The sequence below is a fragment of the Plectropomus leopardus genome, chromosome 13 (assembly GCF_026936395.1).
Source record: "Plectropomus leopardus strain MGB_pleo_1.0 chromosome 13, ASM2693639v1, whole genome shotgun sequence".
NCBI lineage: Eukaryota > Metazoa > Chordata > Actinopteri > Perciformes > Serranidae > Plectropomus > Plectropomus leopardus.
In genome coordinates, this window is record NC_142188.1 from 9981732 (window position 1) to 9994340 (window position 12609).

At 38.5% G+C, this 12609-nt stretch overlaps 1 protein-coding gene across 9 annotated transcripts in view; it reads right to left on the reverse strand.

The window, feature by feature from the left end:
* camkmt (calmodulin-lysine N-methyltransferase) overlaps positions 1-12609 on the reverse strand; it is a 178901-nt gene that overhangs the window by 165550 nt on the left and 742 nt on the right. For 8 of the 9 annotated variants that reach the window (XM_088086629.1, XM_088086628.1, XM_042501695.2 and 5 more), the window contains exons 2-4: positions 12250-12442; positions 9667-9842; positions 8640-8704 (exon numbers count right to left, since the gene is read on the reverse strand). In XM_088086629.1, coding sequence (XP_087942755.1) covers positions 8640-8704; positions 9667-9842; positions 12250-12442 — 434 coding nt within the window. The remainder of the gene's footprint in view (positions 1-8639; positions 8705-9666; positions 9843-12249; positions 12443-12609) is intronic. The other variant, XM_042501696.2, reaches the window with a different exon arrangement.

A 12609-nucleotide genomic window follows, 5' to 3' on the forward strand; every position in this document is an offset into this window, starting at 1 on the left:
CACCTTCAATCCCTATTGTGTGAAAGTCACAATGGCGGTTAACTGTGGGGAATTTCAGTGTGCACATGCATGTGTGTGCACGCATATAAACATTTATAACTGCATCTGCACATTAGCTTCAACTTGTGTTCAGATATAGCGCAATGACTGTTTACTTCTCGGGTGTCAAGAATCTTCCAACATCCAGCGGTACTTCAGGCAAGTCCCCGTTTCTTGTTTCCTCCAGTGAACGGATGGAGGAGACAAGAAGCGAAAATCAATTACTTTCAATTAAGTCAACCGGCAACTCTTTCAATGTGCCCTCAAGCCACTCAAGTCTTGCCTACTCCACCTCCAACCCCCACTCCTGCACCACAAAGTGACACACACACACACACACTACATGCACATGTGCGTACACACTTCCAAGAGCCACTTACTGTTTGACTGTCTTTTTGGGTTTAGTGGTTAAATTATTGACTCAGAAATAATTACTGTGGCAATTGCTAAAAATGATCTTAAACAGCAGTTATGAAGCATATCAGTCTATGATTTCTATCCAGTTCTAAATAACATACAGAAGTAGCAAACATCACACAAAATTGCATTTAATTGTGCTTGGAAATATTTATTTGGCTTATTTGAAAGATGTTAATAAAACAACGTACTATCTATCATAAGTGTTTCTTCTACATTTATTACAGATGAGAAAAAAAACAACAATTTATTTTGAAACTGGATAATTTATTTTGATGTATATATTTTTTTAAAAAGGTAAGGAAACGGCAATGGTGTAAGCTAAAAGGCTAGCCACATTTATTGACCCTGATTACCACTTTGTGATATAGGGTTCTTAATTTTTAAGACTTCTTAAATGCCACTTTTAGACCAATTTTACAAAAAAACAAAAGTGGAGGATTACTCAGAGTTTGTTTTTTTTTTTTTTGATCAAAAAACATTATTTTTGGGCTTGTGGAAGAAATGAGGGTTACGAATTCGGAAATATCTGACATTTGTTAGTTACACTATCCTTCCTCTAATGTCAGAGACATTTGGTAAATTACAAAAATTTAAAAAAAAAAAAGATTATTTTGAGATTATATGATGCAACATCACAAAACAAGTCATAAAATCAAACTTCCCATGTCTTAGCATTTTTAAGACTTAAAATATTTTGATTAAAGACATTTTAATACCAATTAAGGCCTTTTTTTAGGTTAATGCCTTAAAAGCCCTTAAAAACAGACCTTCAAGGATTTGTTAGAAGCTTGAACACAAAAAACAGGGCAGCTCAACAGTCACACTAAGACTTCCTTTGCAAAAAATCATACAACACTATTGCATTGAAAAAAGTGGAAAAGTCAACATGATATAATAGAAACTGAAACTAAAAGTAACTTAATACAATAAACATAGAGAAGTAAATAATAAAAAATAAATAGATGCAAATAAAAAATAATCCCGTAAAAAAAATCTGCATAAGATGTATGTTAAACTGTCGTCGTTATATAATATAAATCACAACATAAAAGTAACTTAATAAAACAAACAAACAAAATAAATATTAAAAAACCCATCAAAATGTATCTGGTAACAAAATCTGTTTAAAATGTACGGTAGAAAAAAAACTGTCAATTTTAAGTAACGAAATAGAATTGAGTTGTATTACAGTATAATCAAAATACTCAAATGCTTCGCATAAAAACATCTGCATGAAATGAAATTGGGTTTTTCCAAGTTTTTAGTGAAGCTATTTGATCGCAAAAAATGTCAACCTTGCAAATACAATGCCTGTTAAAGCTCAGAGGAATAAAAGAAAACGACAATACATGCATGGACCAATTTTAGCAGATTGTGAGGGTATTTGTGTAGTGTTCTTGTTTCACATCGATTTTTGTGCCATTAGCTTAAATCAAAATCGTAAGAGACACCTGAGCTCGGTCCAGAGCACATCAGTCGAGAACCATTTCTATAGAGAGCAAGTTATAAACAGCGCAGAGGGGGAGCACAAACCTTGTCATTGACACAACAGTCTGAGTGAGCGTGTGTCTGTGTATGTGTGTGTGTATGCCTGCCAGCTCCCAGTCTAGCTCTATTGTCTAACAAGGTCTAATTAGCACTATGGCACAATGAATTAGCATAATTATGCAAACAGGGCTCCGCTAAAGGCTTGGCACAAGGGGAGGCTACAGGGGGCACCTATTACAACACACACACACACACACATGCGCGCGCGTGTATTTGTGCAAGCACATACACACACGCACAAAACAGTGAGAACACTAGTGCAACACATTAAGCACACAAACATGACTGTGACAGATTCACTGGATACAGAAAACACACACACCTGTCCAAATCTGCAACAGGAGATGAGGGAAGCAGCATAATGCCTTATTTATTAGGAAATACTTTTTTTTTTTTTTACCTTTGCTGATATATATTCTCTCTCCTACAAAAGATTATTGCCAGTTAATCACAGACTAATCTGATAACTGATTAGTTGTTTTATTTATTTTTTTCAAATCAAAATTCTACAGTTCTAACTTCTTTTTCTTTATTTCTCTGTGACAGTAAATGGCATATTTGGGTTTTGAGAAACACTGATAAAGTTTTTCTTTTAAACATTTTCTAACACTTAGTAGACCAGACAACCAATCAATGAATAGAAAAGATTGACTTTTTAAGAAATACTGAAAATGATTTATTTGCAACAACTTCATGTCTATGAAAGAGATGAAAGCTTCTATGGAAGAGATGAAAGTAATATAATATCAACAAACACTTGAAATGTAATATTGAAATTTAAACACCACTGAATTCCAGTACTGAAATATTTTACTTGGAACAACTATGTATCAGATTTTTTTTTTGTTGGTTTTTTTTAATATAAATTCACCTCTTCAAAATTCAAATATTAATTCTTATTAATTTGCAATTTTTAAAAAATGAATTTGAATACATGTTTATTTTCCACATTCACAAATTCAAATACAACAATTTCAGAATTTGAATATATATATATATATATATATATGTCCACATATTGGATCTGAATTTAACCAATCAAATTTGAGCAACCTGATTTATTATTTATTTGATATTCTGAAACTTTTGTATCTGGATTAGTGAATTTGTTCAAATTCAGCATTTCATTGTAAAATATTTCAAATTCATTACTTAAGTGGGCTTTAAATGTCAGTATGAAGTATTTGGTAGTTTTAAAGAATTATTTTATTTGCTTCCATAAACACCAGATATACCAAGAGAAACGATGAGCTAACCGGTCCACCCTCCACAGCTCTCCCTGTCCAGCACTCAAACATTTGGGGCTTATAGTATTTTGTTGGTGATAGGTGAAGTCTGTGGGAGATAATAAGGATGACTGAGAGGCTGAAAGGCTGAAAGGCTGGTAGCCATTCAGACAATGACAGCTGTAGCGAAGAAAGCTCTATTAGGCTTCATTAGGATGCTCAGCTCTTGATTACACACAAAGACGCACACACACACACACTAATGCAGGAACAGGAAAAAGCATTGCTGCATCTCTGGCTTCCAAACACTAACAGATAATTTATGCCTGTCTGTGTGTGATTGGGCACACCAATCTGTCACTGTGACCTTTTCCTGCAACATAAACCCAACAAGTAACCCCACATCCCAGCAAGCCCTCTTACCAAAAGCCCTGCAATGTCAACAATCTCTACCTAAACCCTCTCAAAACACACACACATGCACACACCTCCTGTGACGCATTCTTAGTCACCCAACCCCAAGGGCCTGCATTGTGTCCTAAAATCCTGATCCCTAGCAGGAAACAAGCACCCCTAAAACCCCAAACAACAGCCGCACAAAGCTCTCTTACAATTTACAAGCCCCCGCTGTCAGCGAAAGAACCAGGAGGTCGGAAGTTCAGAGTTCAAATAGTTCAGAGTGATCTGGTCTGAAATAGGTCCAATTATTCCTTGACAACATAAAACGAGTTACAAATGTGACTGCAAATCAATGACTGTTGAATGACCACCAGAGGGGGTGCTTTGTATTCGGCGTGAGGAACGCAGGTGAGTATCTATATCACCAAAACCACCTGTATGAAGCATGTGCCCTCTATAAAACACCAGGTATCCCCAGGTGGAGGTCCTCATGGACGTGGATTCAAAATATTCATCAAAAACACAATTTATACAAAAAACCAAAAGTCGTATTTCTGCCCTCTGCAACTACAAAAAATTTGTAGCCAACTGGGCGATAGACAGACAGATTTTTTTTTACCCAATTCAATATCTGCAAAATAAATTCCCCCAAAATAGTTTTCATATACATTTTTTAACATATTGATTTACGAAAATATTTTCCGTGCTATGATTATAGCAAACAAAGTGATTGGAGTTGATACAACAGCTGGGCGTTGTGGAAAAAATACTGCAACAACATTGTACGGTTGACTATTGTTGCTGTTGCAAAGTATTTAAACAATGAGATTTTAGATCAAATTATTACCAGTGATGTTGATATAATGACTCAGCGTGTAAAGGCCAGCAGCTATAACAGTCTGGTAAGTTCAAAAAACCACATCTCTTTACTGTAATGCAGCCTTTAAAACCAGGGAAAGACAACACTTAAGAAAGTACAATATCCAAAATCTAGGCGATATCGACACTGATTGTACAATTTCGGTATGATATTGATATATATAGCCCAGACCTAGCTGGTACTGAAACATATACTGACACACAACGACCTAAAAACCACGGCAGTAGAACAAAACACTACCAGACCCGATTAAAGTATAATTATGACTTTGTCATTAGAAAAGTCATCACAGCCTTAATATGGCTTTGTCAGTTTAACATTTTACTTTTATTTCTACTTAACTGTGCCCAACTGAGCATTTTCTTTCGAGTGAACACCCTGTGTTTCTTGCCAAGTTGTGCCAAACTTTTTCCCCATGTTTTTGAAAGAAATCAAATCAATTTGCTTCAAGAGTTAAATAGCTTGTGAATGGCGTCTTGAATGCAAGAAAACTACAAAAAAAAAAGATTTTGAACCAGGTTTTAAAAGGTCAAACCCAGGCTCAGGCTTGAATCTTCCTCCTTCAAAATGTTCTGAATCCTCTCATTCTGACAGAGTATGATGTCATCTCGAAATCACGCTCTCCACTTCCTAAAACATCTTCATTGAGACTCTTTGCCTGCTCCTCTGGTCTTGAAATGAAACCATTGACTCCAGCTTATCGTCACCTTAAGAAACAACATATTGTTCACATACGTGCACAGTGGTGGGACAAACACAATGGCCGACAGCAAGGGTCATGCTGAGAGGGGGGTAGCAATTTTAAGCTGAGTCTACACATTTTGGAGGCTGCGGGCTAATCCCGCCAGGCTTTTTAGCCTGCTATTCAGGAGGACAAGGACCCCCAGGATTTGGGCTTGTCCACACCTCAGGGGTGGGGGATTATCAAGATAGCAGGAAAGGTGGAGAGGGTGTGATGGCGGGCGAAGTGAAAATGTGTTCATTAGCAAGATGGTAGATTTTTGCAAGCGTAAATGTGTGGATGTATATATTTAACTGCACACATCAGTAGGAGTGTGTGTGTATGTTTGTGTATTTATCAGGGTTTCTCTGCCATTCCCAAAAATATACCCCAGAGCTCTGACAGGGTCACCTCTGGGCCTTTCAGAGCTTCCTCTCAACCAATCCTAATTGATCTCACGCATTACTAGTCCCAAACATGGGATGGAGAACAGGAGGGAGATGGCTGGCTCATTGTTTGATGAGCGAGGTCCCGTTGCTAGTAGCTCTCCACTCCTTACACACACACACACACACATCCACACACTCCACCTCAGGCATGCCCACCCACCATCTACCCCCCTTTTTTCCCCTCTCCCCACCTCTATGCTCTCATCTCCGGCTGTGCTAATCCACCAGCCAAGTCAGGAACTCAGTTACCCATCTGGCCAAGCACAACTCCAGCTGAGAGGAGAGAGGGTCAGAGGGGGAGGAAGAAAGAGGAGAAATGGTAAGAGGGGTAGATTGAGATGGAGGGATGTGTCGGATATGCATGGTGTGAGAAGAGTAATGAGGGATAAGATATTTAGGGGCTGAGCACCAAACGATGCGAGGAGGACCGCACTGAAATCCAATAAATTATTGTTATTCCTCCAAATTAATTGCATTTTTGAGGGCTTAAAGGTGCTCAAAAATTCAAGAAACTTTGAACGTAATCAGAACTTTTGAAAAATGTTATATGTTTTCGCTTTCATGCTTGGATATGACAAAATGGCTATGCAGCACCCTCTACAACTTTTCTACATGTACGAAAATTAGCAAGTATATGTGCAATCCTAAGGCATACAGAAAAGTATTTGGAAAAATACCCTAAAGTTTTTAATCAACTGTGCAATTTTGCTGCATTTTTGTCCATTTACACGGTTCATACTTTCACAAACTCCTCCTACAAATTTTATCAGATTAACTTCAAATTTTGTCTGTATAATCTTAAGACTTTCATCATGAAAAGTTATCAAAAGCTTGAGTTTTCATCATGCCGTGTGACTGTAGCAAGCCATCAAACTTCCATGTTTTGCCATTACCCGGAAGTGATTCATAACTCTGGCCGTTATGAACATTTCGATACATTGCCCTAAAATTTCTCATGCTTGATAACGGTCTCTGCCTCAAGACACCTGCATTAAGTTATGATCATAGCGCCACCCATTGGCAACAGGAAATGACATTTTTTTACACTTTGATGTGCTCTTGTCAGTAACCCCGGCATGCGCACAGGTGCATGGGCCCCCGTTTATCGCAGCTTGCAGTTTTAATTACACTAGTTACTGCTTTACAGGACTAAAGGAGAAAGTGAAAGAAGAACAGGGGGAATGCAAATCACGAAGAACACAAGGAAATCTGCTAGAGTGCCTCAAGGCAAAAACATGATGACCTCTTCATTTTCTCTCTCCAAAGGAAAAAAAGTATTGATCCCATTGTCCCCTTGTAGAAGAAAGGGATTATTCGTTGCAGCAGGTTGGAATGGGAGCTGCCACTGAGCTCTGTCATGACTTATATAGTCTGATCCCAGTGTTCAGTGAAGTAGCCCCCAGCCATGACCGTCACCTCTGACCCTGACTCCTGTGGAGCCATCTGGCTGGTTAACGCTGACCCATGACCTTTGTCAGAACCCGTCACATGCCTGTGAAGGTGGACCTGCACAGGAAGAGGTCCATAATTACTTGAAAGGGGTCAAATCTAAATGTATTGTCAGTTGAGCACATCTGTGAAGTTAAAACATATTCTTATCATTGTATTAATGGTCCAGCGTGTAGAATTTAATCTGGAATCCTTACCGCTAGACGCCACTGAATCCTACACACTGTACCTTTGAAACACATGTTGTTATCTTTAATAAACTTGTCCACAGTGTTATTATATACCACAGGATGGCCAGACAGCCAGATGGCACCTGCCATGGCAACATGAATCGCAGATGGGTGGCATCAGTTGAAAACAAGGCTGGACAAAACCTGTCGTGTCCGCATGATACGCCGCTGGACGGCACATCAAGTTGAAATGCTGCCGGTAACAACACAATATAAGTAGCACGAAGGCCCGTACAAGGGCAGGCAGGACAATGGATGGATCCAAGAAACCCCAGAATTTCATGAGGGAGTCCGATATCCACTTCCGGTCTCAATGTGATGTTTTTTTTTCTTGCTTCTTTTATCTAAATCTCATCAGCCATGTCCATGCTGCCTAATCCTAACCATCTGTGCAAGCATGTGCGTTTGTTGATGTCCCGCTGTTGATTGCCATGTGTTTGTGGTGTCTAAACATAACCACATGGAGCGTAAGCCCGTCATGTGCTTGTGTTGACATGGGAGCTGTATCACAGAACATCAATAACAGGCACAGAAGGAATATAATATGTAATATGCAGATGGGAAAGTCCACTTAAAAGCAGATATACGTACAACTTGGGATGAAAACTTGTTGGATTAATCCAAAAATCACAGATTGTGTGAATCTGACATATTCACTCATGTAAACAGCCCTCATACTGGATTGACACTGTTAAAAGACAAGAAATAACCAAGCAGAGGAAAACTGGAATAAAACTCAAACTGAAGTAAACTCAGCGGAGCTAAATGCTTCACAAAAACTCAACAGAATGAAGGTGAAATCAAGGCTCTTGTGTTTCAGGTGATGCTATTCCACTCCATATCATAGAGCATGTGCAAACCCCTGTTTGAGTCACGCTCTTTCCTTTCTCCCAAACCACTCATCACTGTCGACTGGAGCAATAAGAAGACTGCAGCCCACTTTCCTTCTGAAGGGCATCTCAAGGTAGTTGTGAGGAATGACCACATGATAAATCGCTGTAGAAGCCACACAAGAGACACACTCTCATTCACAGAGATGGAATCAACCCATCAGCATCAAACCATCAATCAAACACCAGCAGCACACAGCATGACGCTAACACCCAAAGTTGTAGTGAGTATGTTCCTGTGTGCGTGTGTGCGTGCATGTGTGTGTGCGTGTCAGAATGGGATAAAAGCCAGGGAGTAGTGAAGGTAAAACTGCACTCTGTGAACGTATACACACACAAAAATATGACAATACATGCCTTCAAGTAGTAAGATAAAGTGTGTACTTACAGACATTACCGGTGTTGTCAAAACTGTTGAGCACTTCATTAACTCTGATTGGCCCCAGGTTATCCCTGAGAGACACAAATACAGAGGATTACACAGCAGTCTGGGAGAACAATATGTTCTGCTTTTTTCTTTTTTCTTTTAACAACTTTTTTCTTTCTTCTTTTTTTTGGGTTTTTTTTTGACAATAAAACTAGCCACAAAATCTTAACTACTGGTTTAAACTTGGCTTTGTTCCAAAGCAATAGTATCAAAATGTGAACAAGAATTTAATTATACATGTCAAAAGCTGAGCTTGCTGAGTTGTAAAAAAAGTGTTTGGCAAGAAGAACTTTTGTTATATATATATATATATATTTCTGCAAATCAATAACTATATTCGATGTCAAGTTTAAAAATTTAGCTCCCATTTCTAAAATCTAAACTACTTGCATACCTTTGTGGTGACTGTCACTGGAAAAGGGACATTTTTAGACATCAGAGTTAAATAACTATTATTTTAACAGCTTTTCAATTTGTGTTTTTAGTGCTTTGTCTCTTCGAGGCCTGCTGTATATGGTATATGACCTCACCTGAGCACTATTGGGGTACAGGCCCATGCATGTCCCAAAATAAGGCAAAAATAAGAAAATTCAAGCACAGGGCTCTGCAGATAAATACACAGTCACCATCTTTCCAGATTCATCGTCTATGGAGCAGATCCAGATTTATACAAGATGAGATCACAAATTTGAGTTTTAGCACTCAATTGTTTGGATCCAGGAGACAGGGGGAGTTTCTGAATATTTTTGACTGTCTTAGTCAATAGGAATGACATGTATGAATTTTGAAATTTTGTGTGTAGTTCACCTTTAATAATAAAAGCAGCATGACATTTTAATTGGAAATTGTTAAATACTGACTCTTACCCAGCTAGTCTGATGTACAGTGGTACCATAAAAAAGACCCCTTTTGTGCTGCATTGTCACTGTGCTCTATCTATGCTGTCACAAAACTAGAGCTTTATGTGCGTCTATTCCAGTTTGTGTACCTGAGTAAGGCACTGTACTCAGGAAAGTAGACACTTCTGTACTCCGCCCACTGGTCATCGGAGGTATCACTGGGGTCTTGTGTCAGTCTTTTCCTGGTGAAAAGGTCAAATGTTGCAAACCTGCGAACAGACACCTGTTTGACCTCTGGAGTGTCCACCTGCTTCTGACGCAACACCTGTGAGAGACAGGAGTGAAAATTAAGGGAGTTAAAAGATTTTCACAAAAGAGCACATACCTAAGTGGTAAATTTGCTGAAAATGTATTTAATTGATTTAATGTTTATTTAAAAAGGACATAGCATATTAATTAACATCAGTATAAAATACAAAAAATCCATAGTCCCTTGGCAGATCACAGACAATAGAAAGAAAGAAAGAAAGAAAGAAAGAAAGAAAGAAAGAAAGAAAGAGAAAGAGAAAGAGAAAGAAAGAAGAACATAAAAATAAAGAGAAAGAGAAAGACAGAGAAAGAGAAAGAAAGAGAAAGAAATAAGAAGACAAAAACAAAGAGAAAGAGAAAGACAGAGAACGAGAAACAGAAAGAGAAAGAGAAAGAGAAAAGAAAAGCAACAATACATATATTGGACAAAAGTGCATTAACAGTAATGTAAACTGTATGGCACAGAGTGCATGGTATTAAGTGTGTGGTGCAAAGTGCTTTATCTGAGCGCATTTGCTGAATCAATCAGTCATGTTTCCCAGGTCCTTTGGGAGGACCACAACATGCAATAGAGGAAAATATATTTTTAACAAATTTTACATTTCTAATTTGTTCAAAATTTCACTAACAAAGTCATGTTTAACAATGTCACAGTGAGAAAGAGACACTTAGGAGTTAGCAGCAAGCAACAAGTCCCTTTGTTGGATCTTAAAACTACTGCGTGTAGGGGAGGCTTCCAGGTAGCATGTAAACACTGGCGTGCAGATTTGGCGAGTTCTCGCTGGTCTCGCACAAGCATGCTTACGTGAACATGGGTCCCACACTGGGAGCTACAGGCTACAACAAGGCTTTAAAAACATGGCACCAGCGATGTTTGTCAAAATAACTTTGCACGTCAGAGCTTCAGGACACTTGGATTTCTTTGGACGGGCAACATGGAGACATATCGTGGTATTATTTTGTTTTGGTGTTTTTACATTTAAAACCCGGTCACTATTTGCCTCAATTGTTTGGGAGATGAGTGCAAAGCTTTTTCCACGTGAACCTCTGGCAGTGTTTTGTGGACTATAAAACTCCACCCGACATTCCATCGGCATAAGGGTGAGCGGAAAATGACTGAATTTTCATTTTTGGATGAACTATTCCTTTAACTATACTTTAAGTCTGTGTTTTTATAAACAGAGTAAAGATTGCCCTGTATAATTAACTATAATGAATTGCATATTGTTGTAAAAAAGTTATTCAGTATGAAAGTATTTGAATGTCACCATGTATAGTAAAACTAACTGTATGAGCGTAGGATTCTTCTATGGTCATGGTGGTTAGGTATTTATGGAGGCCTCAGATTCCTTGACTGTCTGAATGCAAGCATGTGAGGAGGCTTCAGGGTGTCTGAAGGTTTAAATACAGCAAGATATAGACCTTGCAGACATTTAGACTCCAGTTTTAGACACATCAGTATGAATGTGAAATACACTATATCTGATTTATTGATTTATTGTTGTTACCTTTGGTATGTATTGTGCATTTCTGGTATGTTTTTGTCCATGTACATGCTGTACCAAGAGCTTCTCAGATTTCATTGTGTTGTCTTTAAACTTATATATTCAAGTTTGTTCAACTATTACTCATTAACTTTAATTTATTATTCATCAAAAGGAAGATTAACCAAGAGTATAAGATTTTTTGCCACTTTTATATCTTTTATCCTTAAATGTTAAAAACAGAATCCATCACATTGTATCAGGATCTATTTGTTCTGGTGAAGTTCATGCACATAGAGGTCATTACTGCACCAGGAGGAAGAAATGCAGAATGCAAGATGGCCCTACTGCAGGGAGCTTTTCTGGTCAGGCGAGCGTAACCTCTGAATGATGCCCATCTATGGGAAAAAGTAAAAGCGTGTGCACTATTCTTGTACTTGCAAAGCTGATCAGACTCTGTAACCAGTGGAGAGAAAAAGATTTTTACTGGTGGCAAAGCTTCTGTAAAGCTGTAATACTTAAATTAATTAATTGTTGACACAATTACAGAAGGATTAAGTTATAATATAGGTCAAAGCGGATCATAGCACTGTGAAGAAAAACTGCTGTAACAGATTGAACAGGTATATTACACTGGCAATGCTCCTCCATATTTCATGTACTGGGTTAGGAATAAATACAATGTGAAGTACATAGTCCAATTGTATTTCATGGTTTAGTAAACAACAGCTGTGTAGACATAATCGAGAGGGAAACATGACAGGGAGAAAGATTAGGTACAACAATATGATCCCATCACCCTTATTACTTCAGTTACAGGGGACAAACACAACCCAAAGATGTCCAACAACGCATTTTGTGTTAAACATTCAACACATCTTTCCAAAAAATGCTTGTGAAAATAGTCTAAAACCACAGGAGGTTTGTGCTGAGCATTACCTGTCTCAGCAGAGTCCACCTGGCTCTGGCGACATCTGTAGTAGCACAGGTTTCTTCCCGGGAGCTTTGGGAATTAGCTGCGCGGGAGTCTTCATTAATATTTTTCCTCAAAGGCGACGCCGGCTCGGTCTCCTCTGCAGCACCGGCGGAGTCCCTCTCCATTTTACCCTCGAAGCTGTGGGCGGGAATCAATCTGTAAACAAAATCACTGACTGTAGGGCTGTCACAGTTACCGGCAAAACGCGGATATACAAAAATAAGGCTTTATTTCATCTGTAAACTCCACCAACGCAGCAGTGTTCGCAGGTATGCTCGACTGCGATCACCTGTTACACCCACAATGGGTACATGCTACTTCCG